The following is a 27,996-nucleotide window of genomic DNA, read 5'->3' as shown; positions in this document are numbered from 1 at the left end:
ACTCCCCCCGCAAGAGGGAGAGATCGGTTTTAGGTAAAATTGTCCACAGAACCCAGAGGGAAAAGCCTTCACAAACACGTGTGACGGATGCCTGGATGGGCCCGCGCAGCCCGCCAGCACACGGGCGGGGACCGCTATTTACACGCGGCGTCAGCCAACAGACGCGGGCGGCAGCACTACCTACACGCCTCAAGCTTTTTCTTTTTCCTCCCTTTTTCTCTATTTCTTTTAAACTTCCTGGTCGTAAAAGCCAACTCACATTGAAATACACTCGTTACAAGACAACACAACTAATAAAATAGATAATAAAACGTAGTACACGAGTAGAAAGTTCTGAGGTATTTCTGGTTTGAGGTGGTCTGTGGTCGCGAAGTTTTCTTTTTCAAAATTTAAACCTCGGAAGCCACATAGCAAAGTGTGTGTGTGTGTGTGTGGATGTGTTTCATGTTTGCTTTTTAATTTTGCATGTTTCATAAATTAAAAAAAAAAAAAAAGTCAAATGTTGAAACAGCAGCATTAGGAACATCCACGGACTAGAGCAAGGTGACGGTGAGACAGAGGACGGTTTTAGGATATGCACCACTGGAAGGGCCTGGAGAGAGCACACCCGAGAGCCTCACAGCGGGAACAGGGGTGTTGCCACGCGGGCGGAGCCACCCGGACCCTCTTGCCTGGCTGCGGGGCGCCCCCTGCAGGCGCATCCCTGAATACTCCCCGAGGAGGCAAATACCCCGAGTTCCCCCCCCCTAAGGACACGGACAGCATCAGGTCTCAGAAAGAACCAAAGAACGTACTCACTCGGCTGTGACTCCCGCCCTAACCTAACGAGAACGCGGAGCAGAAGGAAGCGTTCAGTCTGAGGCCCACGCCCCAGGGCGGGAGAGGGGAGAGCCTGGCCAGGGCCTCCGGGCTTCCTCCAAACCCCGCTCCCGCCTCCGCCCCGGCCCTGCCCTCGGCTCCCGGTTACCTGAGAAGTAGCCTCACGGCGAAGGGTGCTCTCCCATGTGCCCGCGTCCACCGCGGCTGGGTCCAGACCGCCCCGCGCCCAGCCTCCTCCTCCCGGCTGGCCTCGGCCAGGAGACACCCGTGAATCCGTGAGAGACACGGCTGCTGTTTCTTAACCTCGCTGTCTAAACAGGGAGCAAAAACACCCTAAGAGGGACGGAGGGGAAGAGGAGGGAGAAAAAGAGGGACTCCTCTGGAGGAAGGTGTGTTCTGATGTAACAGTCTTCAAAGGTTCCTCTCCAAAGAGTTTGCAGCATTAAGTGTCCTAAGACTCCCGGGAGGGGGGCTTCTTCGTGTCCCGGGTTCGGAGACGGGAACCGAGAGGAGGCGGGAGAGAGACACGCACCGAGGACGGGAGGCGCCGGCCCGGCGCTCACCGCTCAGCGCCTCGGCGGCGATACAGTAGAGCCATGTGCTGGTAGAGCTGATCCGATCCCAAAAATAACATTAAAAATAATAATTATAATAATTATAATAATAATAAAAGGTCAAGGTAAAATAGCAGCTGCGTTGTGTGAGTTCGTTGGTGATGTGGGACTTCCAAAAGAAAACACTTCCTTTTTTTTCTCCTCCTCCTTTCCTCTTCAGATCCAGGGAGTCCCGAGAGCCACCCGCGTGTCCTGGGCTCAGATGCTCGACTCCTTAGGGGGCAGGTCCACGTTGGTGACGGAGGTCACCAGGGAGACCAGGCAGTCCGAGGTAGTGCCATTGACTGACCTCCGGATCAGGGACACCCGCTCCTCCACGCAGCCCGCGGACAGGCGGGCCTCGGCGTCGTGGTCCCAGCACTCCTCGATGGTCACGCAGAGCTGGGCCAGGCCCTGCACCCGGCGGGGGAGAGGAGATCCCCGTCAGTGCCCTCAGGGAGGACACGCCCGGGGGCAGCCAGCTTGGCAATGCTGCCCAAGGTCAGGCAGAGCCCACGGGCATCCCAACCCCAGAAGCTGCCCGCCAGCAGGAATCACTATCCTGAGCCCACTGGCCTCCCCGACAGGAAGGACCCCTGGCCGAAGCTGGTTTGGCTCAGTGGTAGCGCGTCCGTCTGCGGACTGAAAGGTCCCGGGTTCGATTCCGGTCAAGGGCATGTACGTTGGTTGCGGGCACATCCCCGGTAGGGGGTGTGCAAGAGGCAGCTGGTCAATGTTTCTCTCTCATCGACGTTACTAGCTCTCTCTCCCTCTCCCTTCCTCTCTGTAAAAAAAAAAAATAGAAATTAAAAAAAAAGGAAGGTCCCCTGAACCTCTGTGTAGGGAGGGGAGGAACCAATACCCTCCTGGGGCAGATACAGTGATGTTCAAACAAAATCTCACGGGAAGCCCAAGGGCCCAAAAAGCGGTGGTCACAGCGGAGACCAGAGGGCACTGTCCCGCCCCACGCCCCGCAGCCCCTGGGGCCACTCCCCAGAGTCCAAGGACGTGGTGGTGTGACACCCTAAGCGGGACCCAACTGGGCGGAGCTGGGAAGGGCACACCGTGGACAGAAGGCCCACATCCGGGAGCTCGCTGGCCCACTTGGCCACTCTGAGACCTGCTGGACCTTGGACTCCTCGCCAAGGGGCGGGACAGGCTACCCCAGCACCTCTGCCTTGGGAGACGGAGAAAGTCTAAGGCAGCCGAAACTGGTTTGGCTCAGTGGTAGAGCGTCGGTCTGCGGACTGGGGGGTCCCAGGTTCGATTCCGGTCAAGGGCATGTACTGTGGTTACGGGCACATCCCCGGAGGGGGGGGGACCCCGCAAGAGGCAGCTGGTCGATGTTTCTCTCTCATCGACGTTTCTAGCACTCTATCGCTCTCTCCTCCTCTCTTAAAAAAAATCAATAAAATATATTTAAAAAAAGAAAAAAAAGAAAGTCTGAGGCAAAGGCCGGATCCAGGCGCCCGCTGCCACCTTCCCCCTGTGCAGCCCTGGGTTCCAGGGAGCAGCTTGACCCCCAATGGTGCATGTGGTGGAGTGCAGCCCCCAGGGACCCCAAGCCTGTCCTTTCTCTGAACTGACCCTGGAGTGGGCGGGGGGTGGGGCTCAATGGAGCTGATGGCAAATCTCCAGCCCAGAGAGGGGATGGTTTGCACAGCTGGAGTCTCTGTGCCCAGTGGAGGAGCCCAGACCCAGAAAATGAAGATGGCGGGACACGGAACATTTCTCCAGAGCGAATCCCTGTTAAATGCTTACGCAATGCAGGTGTCCTGCCAAGAGAGTTCTGATGGCAGCTCATTAAACCGATTCCTACCCCGAGGAGACAGAGGCTCCGAAAAACAGAGCGACCGGCCCGAAGTCACCCAGCCACTCGTGGGCCAATCCCAGCTGGTCAGGCTCAAGGCCAGCAGGCTCGACTGCACGGCGACCCACGCCGGGGCACCCTGGGCTCCGCCCGAGCGAGCCAGAGCCGCGAGCCAGAGCCGCCTCCCTGCAGAGCACTGCCTTCCCCAACGCTCCCCTGGAGGGAGGGGAAAGGCCCTAAGTGGCCCCTGACCTGGCGGGTGAAGGGGGACTGTCCCACGGCCTGAGGCTCCCTCTCCCTCTGCCCCATGCCCCCCGGGTCTCAGGTCCCCGCCGCCCAGGCCCTCACCGGATGCTTCAGCCAGTGATCCTTGATGGCCGGCCGCATCTTCTTGTGCACGACCACCTCCTGCAGCTCCTCCAGCGAGGGGTGCTGGCCGATCTCCTCCTCAAAGGGCAGCATGTACTCGTCCACTGGTCCTGGGGGGGGCGAGAATGCGCCGGGCGGGTCACCCCAGCTCTGCTGCTCCCCTCCCTCCCTCCCCATCGAGGCTGGGGCCCCGCTGCCCCCCCCCCGCCCCCCACCCCGGAAGCCGGGCCGGCGTGCTCACCATCGGCAGCCTTGCAGCGGGACACGAGCTCCCACAGCACCAGCCCCATGGCGTACATGTCGATGCGCAGGAAGGCGTCCCTCTGGAAGTTGATGGCCCCCTCGAGCACCTCCGGGGCCATGTACCGCCGTGTGCCCACCTGCAGGGACGGGGAGGGTCAGCGGTCAGCGGCCACATGCAGTGCTCTCACGCCCGCACAGCGAGCTGCATCCCCCGTGCACCGGACGGGCCGGGCCGGCGGGATTCAAAGCAGGACGCCGACAAGGACGGCGAGGCAGGACGCGCCGCATTCCCGAAGAGGGTCCCGAGAGGTCCCGGTGCAGACTGGACCTCGGTGGCCCCTTAACGTGTCACACACTCAGACAGCAGTGAGCCAACCTGGGACTGCCGCCGCCACCCCATCACCGCCACGCGGATGTGTGTGTGTGTGTCACTGAGATCAACACCAGAACTAAAGCGGGAGGACGATACTTAAGAATATCATCGGCAAGGGGCCAAAACCAGTTTGGCTCAGTGGATAGAGCGTCGGCCTTCGGACTGTAAGGTCTCAGGATCGATTCCGGTCAAGGGCATGTACCTTGGTTGCAGGCACAGCCCCAGTAGGGGGTGTGCAAGAGGCAGCTGATTGATATTTCTCTCATCGATATTTCTAACTCTCCATCCCTCTCTCTTCCTCTCTAGAAGAAATAAATAAAATATATTTTAAAAAAAAGAAAAAAAAAGAATATCAGCAGGGCCAAAACTGGTTTGGCTCAGTGGATAGAGCGTGGGCCTGCGGACTGAAGGGTCCCGGGTTCGATTCGGTCAAGGGCATGTGCCCTCGTTGCGGGCACATCCCCAGTGGGGGATGTGCAGGGAGCAGCTGATCGATGTTTCTCTCTCATTGATGTTTCCAGCTCTCTGTCCCTCTCCTTTCCTCTCTGAAAAAAAAAAAAAAAAAAAATTAATAAAAAAGAATATCAGCAGGGACTGTTTTAGGATGGTCTGTTTCATTTCTTAGTTATTTGTTCTAGGCTGTTGGGTTGGGGTTTTAGTGTATTTCTTTCTGTATTATTTTGCTTCATCGTTATAACTAAAAAGAAAGAGAGAGAAACGGAGGCGACAAGGACACGCGGCCAAAACCCCAACCGGGAAGCCTCGGTCGGCACATCTCAGCTGCCAGGCCGGCTGCCTCGGCGCCTGCCCGGCCACGCTCTCCCCGGCGGTGGATGACGGCACGTTCTCTGAGGTCTTGGGAAGCTCTGAGCTCACGCAGCGGCCCTGGCTCCCGCACCTGCCAGCTGGGCGTCACACGGGCAGTACCACCCCCTGGCACACCCCGAGCCGGTTACCTGCCCGTGGGTGTCCCCGGGCGGTTTCCCCGGCTCAAACCGAACGGCCAGGCCGAAGTCCGCCAGCACGGCCGTGAGGTCGCTCTTCAGCAGGACGTTCTTGCTCTTGAAGTCCCTGTGGAGACAGGTGGGCTGCGATGAAGACGAGCGGCACGGCCCAGCCTACCTGCTCCTGGGCTCCCATCCTGGCTCTCAGGACACTGGAGCCCGCGCCCTGCCCTGCAGCTGCCAGAGACCCCAGAGCAGAGTCTGCACCGGGGCGGAGGCCCATGAGGCCCATGAGACCACCACCCCCCCCTACGCTGGCAGGAGCACCCCAAACCTCACTTCCCCCAGAGCCGTCAGAGCGACACCTGCCCTGAGTGGCCGGGCAGACTCCATCCCAGTGCCCACAGTGTCGGGAGTCAGCCCCTGCATTCGCAGAGGGGTTGAGGGCAGGCACGCGGACCCGGGACCCGTGCTTTCTGAGAAGGGTCTGGAGTATGTAGGACGTGAGTGAGCACAGACGCTGAGCTTTCCTGGGCTGCCGTCCAGGGCCCCAAGGGGCCCACGCCCACCCCGAGGCAGGCGCAGAGCGGGTGCCGGGTGCCGGCGTGCGTGCTCAGCCCACCTGCCAGAGCAGTTACTTGTGGTCCTCAGGCTCCCCCCTGCCTGTCTCGGCCTGGGTGTGAGGGCCACACCGAGGGGTTGTAAGCACACATGCTCGGGGCCACCCCTGGCGCACTTACTAGGCACTACTGTTAGGTTGAACCGTATGGAAGAGTCGACAGTCAACCGTTTTTGACCTACAAAAATGGCAATTTCATACAGTCAACCTTTTGTGACGTCACTGTTAGTCCCATCAGGGGCCCTTCAGCTTTGAACCCTGAATTCGAGGCTCACTCCCCTCCCTGGCAGCCTAAGCTACTCGGCGCTCTGTGCTGCTGCTCAGCCGGGCTGAGGAAGCCACCGCAAGGCGACATGGCGGCTAAAACGGGCAGGTACTTCTGTGTGTGCGCAACACTGGCTGCCAGGCACCCCACTGAGACAAGGAGCCGACACCACGGCTCCCAGAGAGTCCCTGAGACGGTTTCGGGGAATTTGCAAGGACAAAACTATGCTCATGGTCACCTTACGCTCATTCCCTCAGAAGCAGTTTCCCAGGGGCTACCTCCGTGTGACGTCATCGCTGACAGCTGGAGGGATGTGTGTGCTTTAACGCAGCAAGTATCAGCAGACATAAGCCACATACACAAAAGGCTTTTTAACAGGAGAGAGACTGCAACCAAAAACTGGCCACTCCTGAGCCAACTCTCCCAAGTAGTGGAGCCTGCAGTTCCTCATGTGGCCACTGGAGGGCGCCAGGAAACCGGCCTGGAGGCCAGGCCAACCGGGGTGGCCGGCCGGTGGCAGCGGCAGCAGGTGGGCCCTGGTGGTTGTGCCCACTCTCTCTGACACACAACAGTGGCCAGGCGTGCTTGTGAAGTTGAGGACCCCTCCACCCCCCTGCCAGGCCCTGCTCTCGCCCTCCAACCTTCTCTGCAGCTCCAGGCCGAGCCCAGGGAGGCCAGCCGCTCCCCCAGGTACCTGTGGGCGATGGACGGCTTGTGGCCCTCACCACGGCACCAGGGCACGTCCTCGTGCAGGTACGACAGGCCTCTGGACATGGTCTCTGCCACGTGACACAGCTCGTTCCACGTGATGATGTTCCCCTTGAGGTAATCCGTGAGGGAGCCCTGGAGGAGGCGGCATCGAGTGTGGGGACAGGGCAGGACCAGCCCAGCCTGGAGGCTGTCTCAGGGGCTGACGGCTGCGGTCCCCTCCTGGGAGGCTGGCGCTGATACAGAAGATCGATGAGGCCAGCAGAGGTGGGGTGGAGGGCAGAGGGGGTGGGGGGGGAGAGGGGGCACTCGGAGGTGTTCATTATGAAGCCACTACTCTGATCGGTAAGAATGTCCCCAGAGCCGAAAACCGGTTTGGCTCAGTGGATAGAGTAGGGGTGTCGAGCTCAATCAGAGAAGGGGCCAAAATCTAAAATCCAGCCTAAATCGCGGGCCGAATGGTTTACTGAACAGTCATAAACTGTCATTGTGATGGGAACGCAGCGGAGTGCAGTGATGACAGCGCGGTGCGGGCCACATTGCAAGGCCTGGCGGGACGGATTTGGCCCGCGGGCCTTGTGTTTGACACATGTGGGATAGAGCATCAGCCTGCGGACTGAAGGGTCCCAGGTTCGATCCGGTCAAGGGCATGTTCCTTGGTTGCGGGCACATCCCCAGTGGGGGGTGTGCAAGAGGCAGCTGATGGATGTTTCTCTCTCATCGACGTTTCTAACTCTCTATCCCTCTCCTTTCCTCTCTGTAACAAATCAATAAAACATATTAAAAAAAAAAAAAAAAAAAAAAAAGAATGTCCCCAGAGTTAGGGGTTCTTTAAGGCCCTCGCGGCCACGCCGGTGGCAGGCCCCTCCCCGTGGAAGGCGGCGGGGGCCGTGCCGGCTCCCCCTCCGCGGGCCGCGGCTCACCTTGTCGTGGAAGGCCGTGATGAGCCACAGCTCCACCTCCAGGTTGGAGCCGCGCTTCTCGGCGGCGATGAACTGCAGCAGGTTCTCGTGCTTCATGCCGGGCGTGCTGAAGATCTCCCGCTCGCTCTGCCACGACTGCTTGTCCTGCAGTGGGCACACGGCTGAGCCCCCTGCAGCCGCCCCCCAACCCCTCCCTCCCCCCCCCCCCCCCCCCCGTGACAGCACCGCGGCCCTCACCCCGCTCCCCATGCCCCAGCCTCAGCACCTGGAAGGCAGGCGGGCAGAGGCCGGGAGCCGAGGCCAGCGTGGCCCCTGAGGTCACTAAGCTCAGCACCTGACTTACAAACGGGCGCGCTGAGGTCAAGAGAGGGAGCGAGTGGCCCGGGATCACCCCCCCCCCCCCACACACACACACACACACACACGGGAGGCACTAGCCGGGCCTGGCTTTGCTAAGGGTCTCGGGAAACTGCTCGGGGCAGCCTGGTGTCCAGACTCTCTAAGCAGAACCTGATGTCATATCAAAGCCCTGCCCTCGTCGGTGTGGCTCAGTGGATAGAGCGTCGGCCTGCGGACTCAAGGGTCCCAGGTTCGATTCCGGTCAAGGGCATGTGCCTTGGTTGCGGGAACATCCCCAGTGGTGGTGGTGGGGGGGGGGGGTGTGTGTGTGTGCGGGAGGCAGATGATCGATGTTTCTCTCTCATGGGTGTTTCTAACTCTCTGTCCCTCACCGTTCCTCTCTGTAAAAAAAAAAAAAAAATCAATAAAATATATTTCAAAAAGAAAACACACACACACACACACAACAAAGCCCTGCAAACCAGAGTGGGTCTGCAGAACCCTACCTAGCCGCACAAGGAATGTCACCACCCCTCGGGGGGGGGGGGGGGGGCGGCTACGTCCCTCTCACCCCTACACGGGGCCTGCCCTGCCGGGGCCGGGACAGCTCCGGCCTCGGCACGGCCGGATGCTCACCTGGAGGGGGAAGATCTTGACCGCCACAAAGTCGTTCATGAGCTGCGCCTTCCACACACAGCCGAAGCGCCCCCGGGCCTTGATCTCCAGCAGCTGCAGCGGCTTGAGGCCCACCAGAGGGGATGGAGGGGGAGGCCCAGGGTCCTGTGGGGAGATCGGGGCCGTAAAGAGTCTGTCCTGGCCTCGCCACCTCTGCCCTGCCCTGCCCTGCCCTGCCCGGAGCCCGCGCCTCACCTCGTGGATGTCCACGTGGCCGTAGGGGGCCTTGCGATGCCGGTACATCCAGAAGGCCAGCAGGACGATGAGGGAGAGGCCCCCGATGGGCAGCAGCGAGTAGGCCAGCACCGTGAGCAGGGCGGGGGCTGTCGGGGGTGGCTCGTACGTGACTGGGGGACACACGGAGCCCTGGGTCACACAGCCCGCCCACCCCCCGCCTCTAGGGCCAGAGGGGCCTGCGGCCACTCCCCAGCGGCTCCTCCGGAGCGGAGCGCTCCTCCCGGGCCAGGGGGCCGCCCTCACCTTCCGGGCCGCCCGCCTCCGGCAGGTGGGTGAAGCGCTCGTTGCAGAAGTTGCCTTCGCAGCAGCAGAAGTACACCTGCGGGTTCTCCTCGGTGGCCACACACTCCTGCCTGGGGGCACAGTTTCCCCGCACACCCCTCAGCGGAGGCCCGGTCAAGCCCCTCCCCACAGGCAGCCTCACTCACGGGAACCACCACCAGGGACAGCGTGAACCCGCCTCCCTGGCAGGGAGGGACAGCACGGTGGATGCTCGCTGAGCTCCTCGGGACCAGGGTCAGGACCCCAACCCCGCAGCACCCCCGCGTGTCCCAGCTCCCCCGAGCCCTCGTCCTTCCCCTCGGGTCCTAAATGCCAGGCTCGGCCTCACAGGCAGCCTGAGACCCGTGGGGGCAGCAGGCAGGGGGCCGTGGGCAGGGTGACGGCGGAGCTGAGGGGTGGCCAGAGGAGGGCGCTCCGGGTACCTGTCGTAGCAGTTGAAGTCGTCCAGCCAGCAGCCCTTCTTGACGAGCTCGATGGTGCCCGAGCTGTTGCGCCAGGAGGCGTAGCAGTGCAGCCGCTTGTCCTGCTCGCCCTCGCAGCGCTCCCGGCCGCTCTGGTTGGTGCGCTCCAGCTCCCAGTTGGCGTTGTAGTACACGCACTCCCGTGTCTCCGCCTCGCTGCGCCCGGAGCCTGCGGGCACCCCGGGGGAGAGACCTGCTGAGCACCCCACTCTGCTGCTCCCTAGACCTGGACCCGGGCCACCCCGAGGGAGGCCGGGGGGCGGGTGCCAGGCCCCACGCCACCCACCCCTTCGACACCAATTAGTGTAACGTGCCAGCCAGCACCCGCCTCCACCTCACTGCCCCCTGCTACTGCCCCCTGGCCAATCAAGAGGGAGGCGGCCACACCCCTGGCACCACAGACTGGAGAGGCAGATACCCAGACTGACGGCCGGATGCCTCAAAGGGGGCTCCCCCAACATCGGAGGCCCCTGGTGGGGGCCGTTTCCCTAGAGCAGCCATTACTAGAGGGGCCCTCAAAGCCCCGTGCACCTCCGAAGCACTGCCTGTGCAGGTGGCTGTTGTCTAGACTCTAGAGTAGGGGTGTCGAACTCAATCAGAGAAGGGGCCAAAATCTAAAATCCAGCCTAAATCGCGGGCCAAATGGTTTACTGAACAGTCATAAACTGTCATTGTGATGGAAACGCAGCGGAGTGCAGTGATGACAGCGCGGTGCGGGCCACATTGCAAGGCCTGGCGGGACGGATTTGGCCCGCGGGCCTTGTGTTTGACACATGTGCTCTAGAGGGATATTTCAGACATCCGAAAAGAGTAAAAATGACGTAACCAAAGATCACCCCCAGGAGGAAATCACATAATGAAGGCTCATACGAAAAATAAAATATTCCGAATGTGCTCGACAACTGCTTTTTCAATGTCAGGCTTCCCCCGTGAGGCTGCCAAGCTGATGTAGGCAGAAGCCGTGGCTGTCTTGAGTGCTGGGACCGGTACTGGACACGACGGACGGACGGATGGATAGAAGGACCAAGGGACGGACAGAAAGACACGCCGGCAGTTAGCTCCTGGCGAGGGCAGGATTTCAAAGGGAGGGGACGCCAGCAGGGGTGGCCCGCTGCCCAAACGCCGAGTCCCCTGGGGAGTTTCCGTGTCCTCTCTGACCAGCAGCAGGGCCCCGTGCAAGGCCAGGAGCCAGAACAAGGCGGGCCCCAGACTCCGAGCGTGGCCCAGCCCCTCTCCCAGGCCCCCGGAGCGGGCAGGGACCCCCGCTGGCAGGACCCAAGCGCACAGGGCTGGGAACTCCAAATCTCAAGCTCCAGCGGGGGACACACGGATCTGGGATGTCACCGAACGCCCTCTGACCACACACACCCTCCTACATGCGGCCAAGACACGAGCTGCCGCCTTGGGTCAAACCCTGGCTGTGATGCTCTGAGCTGTGCGACCCAGGCCGAGGGACCAAACCCCACCAGCGCCTGCTCGTGACGCGGGCGTGCTCACAGCAGACGCTTCGAGCGCGGCTCCAGGAGTGAGCTGAGGCGGTGCGCTTTCAGAGTGGCCAGGAGAGTGCCCGGCACTGGCGTGCCCGCTGGCATGTTAGAGCCACGCCCCGCCCCTGCTGCCCAGGACAACCCTCCACAGCACAAGCCCCCGGAGGCCCCGGCCCACCACGCGGAAGGGTGCGCAGCCACGCCCGCAAGAGCCTGGTATTCCCAGCCTACGGGGGGGGGGGGGGCGATGGCAGACCCCGGGCCCCTCCCACACCGCACCCAGGCCCCCCTGCCAGCTGGAGACCCGGGGGGGCCGCCCCCTGCCTCCCTCCTCCCTGGCAAGCTCTGCTTCGGCACACACTCGGCTATTTATAGCCCCTGGCAACGCTCCAACCGCAGGGCGGCCGCTGCCTTTTAATAGGCACAGGGCTCCTGCTCACACTCCCGGAGCCGGGCACCCGGGCACAGGAGGCTCCCCCTCACCCCCGGCTCAAACCCCCCCCCCCCATCCTGCAGGAGAGGAGGCCGTGCTCTCGGGACAGGGGTGCCTGGGGTGCCCCCTCCTACGTGCTGGAGGCGAGCAAGGGGCTCGCTGTACCCCTGAGCTACAGCCAACCCAGCAGCCGGCCTCCAAAGGAACCAGGTACACAAGCGGCATGATCCCCAGCAGGTCGCCCCTGGGTTCCCGGGGCCTACATGAGCCCCCACGCTCGCCACGCCCTCGTCCAGGCAGGCGGGCGGGGACACGCCACTCCCGGACACACGCCCCCCAAAGATAAGAGCAACCAACCAACCAACCAACCAACCAACCGGAATGCACGCAGATTCCGCCCAAACAGACCTCAGGGGAGCAAGACCTCAGTGGGCCAGGGCTGACGGGCGAGGAAAAGTGCCGGGGGGGGGGGGGGGGGGGGGTGAGTCCCCAGCCCCGGAGGCCTTGGCTGCGCCCTGCTGTGCCCAGGGGAGGCACGGGAGAAATCCGACCAGCACCCGCTGTGCAGGGCTCAGGGCTCAGGGCTCACGGGGGACGGGGAAGAGTGAGGACGGCTGGAGAAGGGCGGGGCGATCCAGCCTTGCCGGGAAGGGGTGAAGCTGAAGCGGCCATGTGCCCGGCCCCTGGAGTTCTATGAGCTCCAGGCGTGAGGTGTGTCCGCCCAGCCGACACCTCCCCGAGGGAGGAACCGTGGACCCCAGCAGCCCATGGGCCGCTGCACTCTACCCCTGGCTCCTGGAGGCCGCCCGGAGAGCAGGGTTCCAGCCCCAGCCACGCAAGTGAGAAAGGGACGGACCCAGCACCGCACCCACCGGCCAAGGGGCCCCCTCCCTGAAGCCACCAGGCCTGAGAGGCGGCCGCGCAAGGACTCAGGCGGCCCGTGTTCTCCTCGCTGTCCAGCTCCGGGTCTGGACAGGCAGGGGAACTCCGACAGACAGCAGCCAGGCTGCCTTCCGGGGGGCTCCTGCCTGAGGCTCCCTGCCCTGGCCCATCGGAAGGCAGCCCTGCCGTGTGCTGGTGCCCGGAGGGGCCACCCAGTGCCTGTGTTCACGACTCCACTGCTTCAGTCCACCACAGCGGCATCGTCACCATCTCCCCCACGACCCAAGGAGAGTTGTGCGTGGCGACTCCAATCTGGAGCTCATCCAGGTCCGCTTCAACGGCAGAGTGCCTGCTGGCTATTTATTTAGCCTGGTGCACGACACTTGTGCACTGAGGTGCGTGGGTAGCCCCCCTCAGCCAGGCCTGCACCCTCTCGCTCCTTACCGCCCACCTGCAGTAGACGCAGGAGAGGCTCCCACCACCTCCGCTGCACTCGCCAGCTGAGAGCACGGCTTCTGGCCGAGGGGCACTCCCCCTGTGGGAGCGCAGTGACCGCCAGGGAGCAGCTCCTGCTTTGGGCATCTGCCCCCTGGCGGTCCGTGCATGTCATAGCAACCGGTCGTTCCCCAGTTTGGCCGATTTGCATATTAGGGTTTTATTATATAGGATGACCAGCTAGTCATTATATGTGCAAAAATTGTTTGTAGAAATGATCTGAAGCCTAGAATGACGTTCTATTCCTTCAACGATGCTCTATGTGCTTCTGGAAAGCAGCTAAGGGCACCATTAGTTCTGCAACATCCTAATCTAACTTCAGAGTTTGTCTTCTCTCGGCTCCTCCCCCTCACCTCTTTGTGGTATCAACCCAGAAGAAGGCACAGTGAGCACTCACCCACTCTCTGTTGATAACTCTAGTTCCTGTCTTCTTAGCAAGGCTATCGAATGCAATTCTCAGTTGCCCAGAGGAAGGGCTGCACACAGACTCCAATGTCAAAGACACCACCCGGGGCCTCTCTTCCCACAGGCCCTGGCCTCCTAGGTCTTCGCCAGAGTCTTAGCTCTACAATGCTTTCAACCGGAGACGCCTCCTGAACCTGTCTAGCTTGTCCGGCTGCCTTCAGAAAGAGCTGTTTCTGCCTGTCAGAGAGGGAGTCTCCATGTTTACCTTTACCCGGCTTTCAGACATATCCTCAGGGTCGCACGACACCCAAAGAGATATAGCTACACAGACATGGACGCTGAGGTCACCTGCACAGATAAGACTGCCTGTGGAAAGCGTTGAGAGCACAGATTCCAGGGCTGAGTCATGAAAAAGGCAGTTCCCATTCCAAACTGTAACTCAAGGGGAAAACAGAATTCACTTCCAACCAAGTTTACTATTTCATACTGATGGGCTCACCCGCGCCCCTCAAAACTCACGGGCTATGCCGAAACCGGTGTGGCTCAGTGGTAGAGCGTCAGTCTGCGGACTGAAGGGTCCCGGGTTCGATTCCGGTCAAGGGCATGTACCTTGGTTGTGGGCACATCCCCAGTGGGGGGCGTGCAGGAGGCAGCCGATGGATGATTCTCTCTCATTGATGTTTCTAACTCTCTATCCCTCTCTCTTCCTCTCTGTAAAAAAATCAATAAAATATATTTAAAAAAAAAAAAAAAAAAAACTCACGGGCTAAATCCCTAACCTCCCATGTAACATATTGGGAGATAGGCCTTTAAAGGAATCAATTAAGCCAAACAAAGTCACAAGCCTGGGGCTGTCAAACAGCAGAACCGGTGCCCTTACAAGCGGGAGGGGCACCAGGAGTGTGTGAGGACAGAGAAAAGGCCACGTGAGAACACAACCACCACAAGTCAGAGAGACCTGCACGCCAAGGAGAGAGGCCTCATCGGAAACCAACCCTGCCAGCACCTCGGTTTGGGGCGTCCAGCCTCCAGGACTGTGAGGAGATAAATCTGTTATGTGAGCCACCCAGCCTGGGGTATTCCCTAGCTGCCCGACACACAGGCAGTGCACGCCACCTGGACGGCGTGGGAAAGCTGCCCGCCACGGCACCTGGACTAGAGACAGGACCTCAAATCCAGTGTCACCTAAATCCACAGGCGGGGCCTGACAAGCGGGCTCACACAAGGAATCCCAGGAAAACCAGTGGAGAAGCAGACACCAGGCTGAAGAGGGAGACCAGAAACGCCAAGGGCTCTGAGGAGCAAGACGTCTCGAATCATATTCCCTACGGCTCCCGTCAAACGGTGGCAGCAGGTTGTGCGGGGGAACAAGGCATACGCCCTCGGCCCGGAAATGAGGCTCGCCAGAGCCTCTTCTTTTATGAGCAGCTCCTCACAAGACTCAAGTAACTCTTTTTTCTTTTCTTTTTTTTAAATATATTTTATTGATTTTTTTACAGAGAGGAAGGGAGAGAGATAGAGAGCTAGAAACGTCCATGAGATAGAAACATCGACCAGCTGCCTCCTACACACCCCCTACTGGGGATGTGCCTGCAACCAATATACATGCCCCTGACCGGAATCGAACCCATGACCTTTCAGTCTGCAGACCGACGCTCTACCACTGAGCCAAACCGGTTTCGGCTCAAGTAACTCTTTTACAGGTTCCTCCCACACCCCCTACCACGGCTGTCACCACATGTGAGCTCAGGATCTTCACGGGGGTCACCGCCAATGCCCTGTTATTACCCACAACTCCCCAGCAGCCTTTAGCAAGCGGCTCAGTCTCTCTGCAAACGCAGGCCTGCTAGTCCGCTGCTCCCCACCTCCCATCCCCTCGCTCCTCAGGCTCTGCCGGCACAGCAACCAGGATCTCCGCAGACACTGGCCAGGGGAAGGCCACGCTCGCCCTGACCGGGCACCCTTCATGGAGTGGGCACCACTTCCTACCTCTGCAGCCTGGTTTCTGCAGGGGAGGAGGTGCCCCCTGCCACCTCACCCCACTGCCACCACCTGGGGAGCCTCGGGGACAAACACCAGATAGCCATTTCTTAGCCCTCATTAAAGTTTTAAATGGGCATGTCCTACAACCCCAAAATTCTTCCTCTTGTCATCGACTCTTCAGAAACCATAAGGTGTGCACACGATCAGAAAGCCCATCAGTAAGACACAAGATAAAACGCAGTCCATATATCCAACCTTTCAAATTTCATACAAAGTCTCAGAAAGGCTGAGGGAGATCCATCCGTATTAGAAAGACTGCGAAAAACATGCCTCTGAGTTCAAGAAGCCATGATGTGCAGCCACACAGCTGCAAGTCACAAACATGGTAAGCAAAAGATGAACACAAAACAGTTTGTTCTGTATGATTTCACCCATGCACAGAACGAAACAGGCGAGACTAACGTCTGCTGCCGCTGGAAGTCAGAATAGCAGGTTAGCCTTAGGGGTGAGGGGAGGAGAGGGGAATGCAGCCAGAGGGTTTGGTGGGGGGGGAGAGGCTGTTAAGTTTCTGATTCTTGACCTGGATACTCACTACATGCATGTGCTTTCGTGTGTGGAAAACGCACGAAGCTGCCACCTGTGACAATTACACTTATACATGTATTGTACAGTTCAAGGGGATGTTTGAAAAGGGCAATAGCACGTTAGGTTAAAAACAACCCTCTCTATGTAACCCTCTCTAGACCAGTAAGATGTCTAGAAGAATGAACCACCACCTGAGAAAGCTCACTTCTGGAGGGAGACTTAGATGGGAGAACCTGATTTTATCTATTATATAATATCTGGGTCCTTGCCAGTAAATGTATGTATATTATTTGGGGGGAGGGAGGGGGAATTAATAAAACTTAAATTGGGAAGAGAGAGAAGTTATGGCCACAGTGACCTCTGCTCCTCCAAGTTACACCCAAGGGAGCTACCCCGGAGAGCTGCGGTGAGAGGGCGGGGGCACTGTTCACCGTAGGGAAGACAGGACTGCACACTCTGGCCCTCCTTCCCCCCCAAATGACGCTCCAGGCCCCACTCTCAGGCGGAGGGTCCAGAGGAGGACCAGGTGTGGAATAAAAACAATTCATCTCACTTTCCTGCAGCTCTGTTTTTCCAGGGCCCCGAGCACGAGGCCTGATGCCCTAGTCTTCAGGGCACAGAGACGCAGGGCCTCCTTCTGAGACCTGGATCTCAGGGCTGGCTCCCCTCTAACTCACACCCCCCACAAGCCAGCAGTTCCAAGAACGTCAAAACTTGGATGATGCCGAAACCAGTTTGGCTCAGTGGTAGAGCATCGGTCTGCGGACTGAAAGGTCCCAGGTTCGATTCCGGTCAAGGGCATGTACATGGGTTGCGGGCACATCCCCGGTAGGGGGTATGCAAGAGGCAGCTGGTCGATGTTTCTCTCTCATCAATGTTTCTAGCTCTCTATCTCTCTCCCTTCCTCTCTATAAGAAATCAATAAAATATAAAAAAATAAATAAATAAAAAGCCTTGGATGAAAAGAGTCCTTTGGGGAACGCCCATGCCTTTCATCTATACCATCTAAGTCCTTGCCATTAAATGTACTGTTTCCCGGAAAATAAGACAGTGTCTTAATTTTTGCTCCCAAAGATGCGCTAGGTCTTATTTTCAGGGGATGTCTTATTTTTCCATGAAGAAGAATACGGTACACATTGATTGTTAAATGAAAATAAAGGAAATTTATTACCTGTGTATGGTACGGTAGTACGGTAGTTGTCAACACAAACCAGACAAACTGTGAATCCTACAGTATCAAGAATTTACTCATTTGTTCAATGACAATCGTGTCACCATCTTCTGGAACATCATCATAACAATCCAACTTCTGAATTTCCTGGTGAATTTCTTGTGACTCCATTTCTTTCGGAATCAGTGGACCAAATCTCTCATGTTTAGCAATAGCATTCTGAGACGGGGGGGGGGGGGGCTTATTTTCAGGGGGATGCCTCTATTTCACTCAGAAGGAAACATGTAAGTAGGGGGGCCTTATTTTCGGAGGATGTCTTATTTTCGGGGAAACACGGTATGTATCCAGGTCGAGAATCGGAAGTTTACCAGGACTACCAGTCCAGGGCTCTGAGACCTCATGCCTGCTCTGAGTCAACGGGTGGGGGCACAGGAAGAGGGCTGTCCATGACACTTGGACATGAGAAGGCATCATCCTCATCCCTGACAACAATGTGCATCCCACCCTACAAGCCGGGGGGGGGGGGAAACGTCACCCCAGCACCAACCCTCAAGAAAGCCAGCTTCCCGGTCGGCCTTCTGTGTCCACTGGTTCGGGTCGAGGAGGCACCCAGGGGCCCCTCCTGCTCCTCAGATGGACAGACGACAGCTGGCCTGATCACATCTTCTGCAATGCTCGGCCGCAAGACCCGGGAAGCGGCCTCCTCCCTCCGCCAGCCAAGGGCTTGGGTTTCCAGCCAGCCTTCCTTTTCCTTCCCCAGAACTAATTTTAGCCTCCCGGCTTGTCAGAGTGGAACTGAAATCGTGGGCAGGGGAACGTTTGCACACAAGAGCGTGAGCTCACCTCACAGAACATCTCACCCCCCGCCTGGAAACCGGCCTGAGAGGGGACCCGCCGCACGGCAGGCCCGGCCCCTGGGGGAGGTCCGCTGCCCCACGGAGCAGGCTCCGTCCCCGCGCCAGCTCCCAGCGGCCGCGTGCACATGAATGAAAACACCCATGTGGAGGGCCGCCAGCCCCTGGGAGGGTCTGGGAAAGGCACTTATCTGTGCAGAGCAAGACTGGCATAACCAGGGCACAAAGCACGTGGCTAAAGGGAGAAGCATGATTCATCTGGGGTCAGGGAGAGGCATGGGTGGTCCCCAACAGCACCAGCCTAAGCCATCAGTTGATTTCAAGTTCCCACCATTGTCTCACACAAAGATATCACTGAGAAACTTACAAAGCCAAGACTCAGGAGGCAGCAGCCTCTCCTCTCTCCCACCCCCTCCCCCATCCCCATCCCCACCCCCATCCTCATCCCCACCTCCACCCCTACCCCACAACCCTGAAGTGGCACCACCAGGACCTCAAGGAACAAGCACCCAGACTCAGGCTGGGATGCCCTGGTGAGTCTGGCAGACAAAGACAAACCAAAAGGCCAAAAAGGAAGCCCTACACCCGGGGGCGGGGGGGAGGGGGTGGTGGTGTCTATTCTTGAAGAATTGGTGATAAGAGTGAGAGGGAAGAAATAGAAGATTATAAAATTCTGAGGCAGCCAGGCTCCTTTGGAAACACCCCAAAAGAGATGGAACGAGGAAGTGCAGCCCAGCAGACAACCCTTTTACGTAAGCCCTTCCCACCCCGGGGATGCGGAGCACCTGGAGACTGAGGCCTCTGAGGCTGCTTCCTCCACCCGAGACCACCCCCAGCCCAGAGCAGCTCCCACGGCAGCGAGCTGTGTCTTGCTGAGACCACAGCAGGGCCCCCCAGAAAGCCCTTCCCGGCAAAGCCAGGAGCAGGGCGGGGAAGAGCAGAAAGCAAGCAGGGGCTGCCAGCTGCCAAGCCCAACACACAGGCGCCCTCACCCCTGGGCGGGCACCTGTCAGGGGCAGCTCTATCCGCACCTCCCGGGGCCAGAGGAGGAGGCCTGGCCCTGCCCTCCACCCACCTCCCCGAGGCCAGGGACGAGACCTGTACCCGTACCTTTAGGGGGAGGCTGGGCCCAGGCCCGGGCGTCCCCCGGCTTGGAGCTCCAGGCCCACAGCCGCCTCGGCTCATCGGGGCGCCAGGCCGCGGGCATGCCAGCGGCCGGCTACAGCCCCCGGCGCTCCTCGGGGCCCACGCGCACGGCCTCCGCGCGGGCGGCTCCCGGGCCCCGGCCACGGGCCCTGGCTGACATTCTGTGCGCGCGGGAGGGAGAGGCACGAGTGCAAACCTCAAGGTGGCCGTCAGAGGCGGGTGGGCGGGTGCGGGCGGGCAGGCTGCCCGGCCACCCACAACCACCGCCTCCCTGAAACCCGAACCACTTCTGGGAAAACTCAAGGACGCCAGGATTCTCTCCGGCGGCCGGCGGTGCTCCAGAACCAGACTCTCCCACGCTGAGCAGGTTTAGCGAGGCACAAATCTCCTAGCCTGAATCCAATGGGGCGGGGCTGGGGAGGCATGAGCCAGGAGCCCCATCTCCCAAAAGGGTCTCTTTAAAAGCATGAGGACATTCTAGATCGGGGTCTCAGCCTGAGGCGGTTTGGCACCCCCCTCTGCCCAGACCCTTGGCCATGCCTGGAGGCATTTCCCGCTGTCACTAACTGGAAGCGCTGCTAACAGTTACTGGTAGAGGCCGGGGTGCTGCACAGAGAGCAGCCCTCTCCCCATGCACACCGAAGTGTCATCAGCTTCAAATGTCAACAGTGTCAGGGCTGAGAAACCCTGTCCCAGAATGAGGCCCACCCAGCCAGGACCCTGCCTGAGGGCCGTCTACCCACAGCATAAGCATCATCCAGACGTCCCAGGCTATGGTGACAGGCCAGGAACTGCAAGTGGATCTGAACTCCACCCTGAGGCCCTGTGGTTCCCACTTGCACTACCCTGAGCTCCCAGGCAGGAAGCTAAATGTATTGGCACTTAGGGGAGGGCTTCCTGGAGGAGGAGGAGGAGGAGGAGGAGGAGGAGGAGGAGGAGGAGGAGAGCAGCGAGAAGGGAGAAGGCTGGGGCTGGAATCTGCACATTGGGCAGAGTCTGAACAAAAAGCAAAAGTCCAGTGGCCAGAACAGGGTAAATCGAAGCAGCAAGGTGGGGACCAGTCCAGTATCCCCCAAGGACAGCACGCTGCCCCTCAGGACTGGTACAAGGGGTATGTGCTGGGCAGCCAGGACTTTACCGAGTTCAACCCAGGGAGCCAAAGTTTCCCAGCATCGGTGCAAAACAGCGAGGTGCATGTATGTTTGGATGCATGCGTACGCACCTATATACACACGAGTATTTTCCTGGGGAAAGGGTCTACGCCTCCCATCAGATGCCCAGAGGAGCCCATGGTGCAAAGGACCAGGGTGCAGCCCGAGGCCCTCTTCCTGGGTGTCCCTGAAAAGGGAGTTCCTTAGGTGAGATGCCAGGGGAAGGGGATCTCCATGCCCAAAAAGACCCCGGAAGTAGTGCACCACAGAGGCCAGGGGACTTCCAGGTCTTGCTCAGTGGACAGAGTGTCAGCCTGCGGACTTGGAGGTCCCAGGTTCGATTCTGGTCAGAGGCATGTGCCTTAGTTGCAGGCACATCCCCAGTGGGGAGTGTGCAGGAAGCAGCTGATCAATGTTTCTCTCTCATTGATGTTTCTAACTCCCTATCCCTCTCCCTTCCTCTCTGTAAAAAATAAATAAAATATATATATATATATTTTAAAAATAAAATATATATATATTTAAAAAAATATATATAGACAGGTGAGCTGTTTGTGCCTATTTTTTAAATACCCCAATATTTTATTTATTTATTAAATTTTATTGATTTTTTACAGAGAGGAAGAGAGAAGGATAGAGTTAGAAACATTGATGAGAGAGAATCATCGATCAGCTGCCTCCTGCACACCCCCTCCTGGGGATGTGCCCGCAACCAAGGTACATGCCCTTGACCGGAATCGAACCTGGGACCGGGACCTTACAGTCCGCAGGCCAACGCTCTATCCACTAAGCCAAACCGGTTTTCAGCTGTTGGTGCCTATTACGTCGGCTGGCTGCCACTCTCCCCTCTGCAGGCCAATAATGCCTTCCTTTTCTTGGGAAAAAGCATCTCAGGGCAGCACTTACAAGGGAGCAGGGGCAGAAAGGGGGACAAGTTCAACAGCAACACTTTGCCTCCACCACACAGGAAGCTGCTCCAAAAGAGCCATGATGCTCCCCTCGAGAAGAGTGCCCAGGCCGAAACTTGTTTGGCTCAGTGGATATAGTGTCGGCCTGCGGACTGAAGGGTCCCGGGTTCGATTCCGGTCAAGGGCATGTACCTTGGTTGCAGGCACATCCCCAGTAGGGGGTGTGCAGAAGGCGGCTTATCGATGATTCTCTCATCGATGTTTCTAACTCTCTATCCCTCTCTCTTCCCCTCTCTTTATTGTAAAAATTCAATAATAAATAAATATATATATATATATATATATATATATATATATATATATATATATATATATATATATAGAAGAAGAAGGAGGAGGAGGAGGAGGAGGAGGAGGAGGAGAAGAGTGCCCGAATACCAACGAGGAGGTCCCTTTCCTCGGGTCTACACTCCGGCTCCGGAGCACCAAGCCCGGCAAAGAGCACTCGCTCTGAGGCAAACAGCCAAGACAAGCAGAGCCAAGAGAGTCTGACAGAGAGGGAGGGTGGGCCGGGGATCCCGTACCCCGCCCCCGCAGCGGCGCGGGGTGCCCGGCCCCGCCCCTGCGCCCGGCCCCGCCCCCCGCGGGTTTCCCAGGCTCCGCGCTGCGGCCACCGCGGCGGCCAGGGGCCCGCGCGGCGTGTGCAATGGGGGCTGGGAACAAAGGCGCCGGGGCCCGGCGCCCCGCCAGCGGCCCATCGGCCGCCCGACGGCCCGAGCTGCTCCCCGGAGCTCCAATGCGCCCACGTCTGCACGCCTCACGCTTCCCGGGGCTCCCCCGAGCGCGGAGCCGGGCCTGCGCGCACAGCCAGCTCGGGCGAGCCCCGGCGGCGCTAAACGGAGGGAAATCGGTGCCATCGCTTTCCCAGTAGAACCCGCACCCTTTCGGCCACACGCGCGCAAGTCAAACTGGCCGCGCGGGGCACCCACCCCCGCCACGTGCTGCCTCGAGGCCAGAAGGAACGGGGACCTGTTGGTTTTCCTTCGCGCCCCTCCTCCCCTCCGCTCCCCTCCCTTCTCCTCCCCTTCCTCCCCGGCGCCCAAAACAAAGCGGTCCCGCGGGGTGGCTGCGCTTCGCGCAGGTGGGAGCCGGCGCCGGAGGCCCGCCTTTGGGGCGGGATGGGGTGCAGGGGGCTCCGAGCTGTGCCCGGCAACCCCGTTCGCTGCGCCCAGCGGCCCCGAGGGTCGCGTGGCCCTTCCCACAGCCGCCGCTGCACCCGCAGCCCCGCCACCTCAGATCGGATCTGCCCGTCCCGCTTGGCCCCCTTCCCAAGCTCCGGTGTTCCTCTCCCGAGGCTCCCCACGCGGCGGAGCCCGGACCCCGACCCTTGGCTCCGGATCTCGGCTCCCACCCACCGCACAGAGAACACGGTCCCCCCAACACCAGCTAGCGGGGTGCGCGGCGCGCCCCGAGTCCCCGCCCCGGTGCAGGTGGCGCGGCGAGAAGGCCGCGGCCGCCCTTTGTTGGTAAACACGGCGCGCCCTCCCCGCGCCCCGCGCCCCCGCGCCCGCTCTCACCCGCGCACAGCGATCCCCAGAGGAGGGCGAGGGCCGCCCAGGGCGCCGTCATGTTCCGCGGCGCCGCCCCGCGGACGCCCGGAGCCGCGGGCAGGGCGGCGCGGCGCTCCCGGGGCGCACGGGCCGGCGGCGGCGGCCGCGCTCCGCTCCCGCTCCCGGCGGCGGCCTCGCAGCCCCGGAGGCTCCTGCGCCTGGTCCCGCGCGGCGGGCGGGCTCCGAGGGCCGGGCGGCGCGCCGGGCTCAGGGCCGCTGCGGGCGGCGCGGGCTGCGGCCCGGACTCCGGGAGGGCGACGCGGGGGCCGGGGGGCGGCGGCGGGGCGCGGGCCGGGGGGCGCCGGGCGCGGGCATGGCGTGGCGGGGCTGGGCCCGGGCCCCGGGCGCAGGGGCCGAGTCCGGAGGGGCCATGGACGGGGGGGAGGGGCGGGGGGAGGGGAGCTGAACCGCGTCCAAAATGGCTCCCGAGCCGCGGCCGCGGAGACGAGCCAGCGGGGAAACCCGGATGTTGGATACAAAGAGGCGGCGAGCCGGGCGGGGAGGGGGAGGGGAGGGGGACGGGTCTTCGGGCCGCGTGGTCGGCGCCCCCCTTAGGGGCGGGGCCCCGAGAAACAACAACAAAGAGGCCCCGCCTCCGGCCCAGGAACCCCTCCCCGCACACACACATCCCCGCCCCTCGCACCCGAGCGCCGGGCGGGGCGGGGCGGGCGCGTGCGGAGGGGACGGGGTTGGACCCGGAGCCGCTTGGCCCGGGGACCGCGGGACCTCCGGCCGCCGCACGTGGGATTCCTGCTCCGCGCGCTGCAGCCCGGGCCTCGGAGCGCACGCCGCCCTGGGACCCGCAATGGGTGGGAAGCCCCGACCTCTGGCCCGGCTTCCCCTCTGGGCCTGGTTACGCCCTGAATAAGGAGACTCACGGTGAACCCTAGGAGAGTCGTGCGAACTCATCGGCAGAATAAGGCTGTCTTCTTTGAAATGAGAGTGGGCACCCACGTCTGCACCCCAGGACCCTCCACCACCAACACCACCACCACACACACACGCGCACACACACACACACACACACACACACACACACAGGCACAGCTGGGGAATCCTAGGGCTGGACCCTCGCAAGTGAGGGAAGGCGCGGAGCCCCGCAGGCAGAGCAGCAGCGGACCGAAAAGGGCCTTTGCAACTTGCCTCCGCACCCTTAACCCTATCTCCCGCGCTCCAGGCCGCACCAGTGGAGCTGTTGACAGGTGCCTCCTGTCTCGCAGCTGGAGATCTCTGGAGACCGGCTTCACTGCCCTCTTCGCCTCCCCCAGGTTCCTCCCTGGGCCGGTGGTACCCTATCTCAGATCCCGCCCTCCTCATCACACCACCGGAGCTCGGCGGGTCACGACGTGGTGGCTCCCAGCGAAAGAGGGAAAGCTCGGCACAGCTCAGGGAAGGGGTGAGGACGCTTGGATACAGAAATTGTCCTCCCTCTTTCTCCTGACTCCTCGCGGCCTTTGTTAGCGCAGGAGCAGGGCTAAAGCAGCCGGGAGGGAGGCGGGGCCGGGAAGCCTGCCGTATGTCACTTCTCCCATCCTGTTTCCTTCTCCAGAACCTGAAGAGGTGAGACTGCCTCCTCACCTGTGCTTTGCAGTTTTTACACAGCCGAAACCTTACTCAGGCACAATCTTATGTCAAAGCATATCACCTTAATGAAGTCGGGATGAGGGTCCACCACCTCCGGGTTCCAAACGGCGTGGGTCCACACTTTAGAGTCACCACCCAGAAAGATTTCTAGGTCACTAAACGTCCCTTCCAGTCCTGGAAAATTCTATGTTGCAATGACAGCTTTTAAGGCAGAAATGAATGCGACTGTAGATAAGCAAGGAAGCAGAGCATGAGGGATTTGGTGATCCCCTGGGAGGCTGTGCTGACAGACAGCGGGGAAGCAACTGCATATCCTGAATCCTGGAAGTCCTCACTTAACACCAGAGAAAGGTTCTTGGAAACAGGGATTTAAAGCAAAACAAGGCATAACGGAGCCAGTTTTACCGTAGGCTAATTGATAAGCACAAGAGCTCAGTTCCTGTGGTATATTTCTGGTCACAAAAACATCACCAAAGCTTTTCAATAAACCCCCCCCCCCAAAGCATTTCTAATATTACAATTTGAAGTAATGTGAGCTATACATACATTTAAGAAAGATTAACCAAAACAAGTAAGATTATTTTCCTACCTGCTTGCTCCAGTTCAGGGTCACAGGTGGCCAGCAGCTCATGGCACATGGTGGAAACCAGCCTTGGACAAACACCCTTCCATTCCACTCACACACCTCCAACTCAGACTGGGACAGTGTGGAGACTCCAATCCATCCTAAGGTGTACATCTTTGGGGTGCGGGAGGAAACCGGAGTACTCAGAGAAAACCCATAAAGACAAGGGGAGAACATGCAAACTTCACACAAACCGTGGCCCCTGCTGGGAATCAAACTTTTTTTTTAAATATATTTTATTGATTTTTCTTACAGAGAGGAAGGGAGAGAGATAGAGATGAGAGAGAAACATCGACCAGCTGCCTCTTGCACACCCCCTACCAGGGATGTGCCCGCAACCAATGTACATGCCCTTGACCGGAATTGAACCTGGGACCTTTCAGTCCGCAGACCGATGCTCTACCACTGAGCCAAACCAGTTTCGGCGGAATCAAACTTTTTTTTCATATCAGCATTCTAACAAAATGACACTGAACAAAATGATGTTATCTAAGGACCTGCTGTAAAGTCTTTTTTAGGGAAGATAAATCATTGCGTCTACTGGAAGCAATCCTATATAATAAAAGGCTAATATGCAAATGGTTGTGATGCCCTCCTGCCATAACGACTAATCAGCAGGAGGCTGCATACCTGGTGGCAAGGCCACGGGATGTGAGGCTGTGTCCCTCACCCAGCACTGGCTGTGGGGTGTGATGCTGTTACTGTTTATTTAATAAATTTGTTATTTTCATATACATTTTACTAATTTTCTTTCATCTCTGACACTTCTATTATAAAGGGCAAATAGCAATATTAAAATATTTCCTCTAATTAATTCCTTTTAAATGTGCACGAATTTTGTGCACCAAGCCACTAGTCAACTATAATCCTTTTGCCAATGATTACATTGGCTGGTTCCTCTTTTCTATTCCACACCAGGTAGAGTATCACAGTAAGAACTCCTGGTGGTGCAGGCTGACAGCGCATCTCTGTCTTCCAGCCTGATGTCTCTGGGATCTCCAAATTCGTATACCATATTTTTCGGCGTATAAGACGACCCCCTGATTTTACAGTTAAAACGTAGGTTTAGGCCTATATTCGCTGTATAAGACTACCCCCCACTTCAAAGAAAAGACTTACTTTGCCGTCAAGATCTGCAGGTAATTTTTGTGCAATTTTAGTCTTTTGCCCCCGATTTTCGGTTGACTTTTTTTCGTTTCAAAAGTCGTCTTATACCCTGGAAAATACTTGACATATCCATTTGGCAGCCCCTCAGGCATCCTGAGCTTCACCTAGCCGAAGCAGCAGTCTTCATTTCCCCCATCAGTCCACTTCTCCCACTTTGTCCCTATTTAACTCAACAGCATAACCAATTTCTCAAAACTTTGCAAATCATTCTTGATTCCTCTCCTGTTCAGTCCATCAGCAGGTTGGCTTCCATGGTCCAGCCACATAGAACTGTATACCATCCACACCCAACACCTGGCAGCTGGGATCTCGGCAAAAGCTGTGAACTGAAATGGATCACTGGTCACCTGTTCCCACTCAGTTGCCTGGCTATAAGACATCTTCATTATAGCAACTGTAATGATCTATTAAAATTGGAACTCATGCCCTGGCCAGTAACTCAGTTGGTCAGAGTGTCATCCTGATATGCCAGTGTTGAGGGTTCGATCCCTGGTCAGGGTACATACAAGAATTAACCAATAAATGCATGGATAAGTGGAATAAACAGATGTGTGTGTGTGTGTGTGTGTGTGTGTGTTTCTCTCTCCCAAATCAATAATACCAATTTTAAAAGTGGAACTTACATTACTTCTTGCTTAAAATCCTCCTATGGCTTCTCGTTATGATGGCTAACAAAGCTCTATAGAATTGACCCTTTTCCCTCTCCCATCTCACCATTATCATTTAGAACACATGGCTGTTTTCTGTCTTCAGATACATTAAGGTTGTTTCTGCCTACAGCCCCTCCACTGCCGCTGCGGAATACTCCTGTCTGCTAGAAGATGGGTGTAATGGTCTTATATATAATAGAATTACAGAAATGGCATGCCATCACCTTTGTCATGTTCTACTTATTGCAGGCAAGTTACAGGTCCTGCTCACACTCGAGGGAATTACACCAGGGTGTGAATGCCAGAAGGCAGGGACCATGCAGGCCCTATTAGTTCATCTGCCACACTGAAGGTGGCGTCCACTGTGCCCCGTGGTTCTTGGCTTCACCCACTACAGCTTTCGCCTTGCATTGCCCTCCTTGAGTGTCGCTAAAGAGGGCATTGGGACATATGCCTTTAGAGCAGCATCCTCAGCCTGTTTCCTGCCCATTTGGGGGCCCAAATCTTTTTACACTTGGTCCCTTCTTGTCTAGATTGACATCACTTTTATGTTCTGTGATTTTCTGTGTCTGATTTGAACTTGCTCTGTGCACCAAAAGCCATACCCACAATTATTGTTGAGATCTCATCTCTCTCCCTACCCTCCCCCACCCCTCTCTCAACTTAACCCCTAATACTTTAGGTATAAGAGGATGGTGTGAGACAAGAATTTATGATTCCTGAAAGTCACTTTAATCAGCTAGAAAGGTTCTAAGACAGTGCCTTGATTCTTTCAGAGGTCCCGGCAAAGTATCTTTCAGCACTTGATTTTTCTGGAAGCCACATCTTATCATCTCTTTTGGTTTAAAGGGGCAAAGATGAGAAAGTTATTTTCTTCATCCTAGCATCTTTACATCCCCTCTAAATTCTACTTTAAATCTGGCTAGTTTGACATTTTCAACATTCTGCTTAGAAATTTTTCTCAAGCCCAAATGTCCAGTAGGTCAACTTCCTATCTCCCACGTTACCATGGGTACTCACAGTTACCTTTTTTTTTTTTCCTGCCTCCTATAGGATTTTTTCCACCATTTTTCCTCTTCACCACAGCACAGTTTCAATGTCACATATATTTCCTTTTTGTGTTGGCACCCATTGTGATATCAGCTATCTGTTGCTGTGTAATAAACCACTGTAATCTCGATTTAATGTCATATTTATTTA

General features: G+C 58.2%; 1 protein-coding gene across 4 annotated transcripts; it reads right to left on the bottom strand.

Moving 5' to 3' along the window:
* Window positions 1-211: 211 nt before the first annotated feature.
* ACVR2B (activin A receptor type 2B) lies at window positions 212-23,005 on the bottom strand. 4 transcript variants are annotated; one of them, XM_036431888.2, is made up of 11 exons: window positions 22,738-23,002; window positions 9,622-9,829; window positions 9,161-9,270; window positions 8,876-9,027; window positions 8,642-8,785; window positions 7,667-7,810; window positions 6,730-6,878; window positions 5,164-5,278; window positions 3,833-3,971; window positions 3,571-3,701; window positions 212-1,826 (listed from the first exon to the last, which is right to left on the bottom strand). In XM_036431888.2, exons 1-11 carry the CDS (start codon window positions 22,787-22,789, stop codon window positions 1,632-1,634), a joined length of 1,539 nt encoding a protein of 512 aa, XP_036287781.1. In that variant the 5' UTR covers window positions 22,790-23,002; the 3' UTR covers window positions 212-1,631. The 4 variants fall into 4 exon arrangements, with proteins under 4 accessions (XP_036287781.1, XP_045435380.1, XP_045435381.1 ...); XM_045579424.1 differs by lacking the exon at window positions 22,738-23,002 and adding an exon at window positions 19,066-19,177; XM_045579425.1 differs by lacking the exon at window positions 22,738-23,002 and adding an exon at window positions 19,066-19,177 and having other exon boundaries at window positions 8,876-9,003.
* Window positions 23,006-27,996: the final 4,991 nt, after the last annotated feature.

This window comes from Pipistrellus kuhlii, unplaced genomic scaffold, assembly GCF_014108245.1.
Source record: "Pipistrellus kuhlii isolate mPipKuh1 unplaced genomic scaffold, mPipKuh1.p scaffold_m20_p_11, whole genome shotgun sequence".
Taxonomy (NCBI): Eukaryota; Metazoa; Chordata; class Mammalia; order Chiroptera; family Vespertilionidae; genus Pipistrellus; species Pipistrellus kuhlii.
The sequence above is the reverse complement of the archived record's forward strand: the minus strand, read 5'-3'. Positions and strand labels throughout refer to the sequence as shown.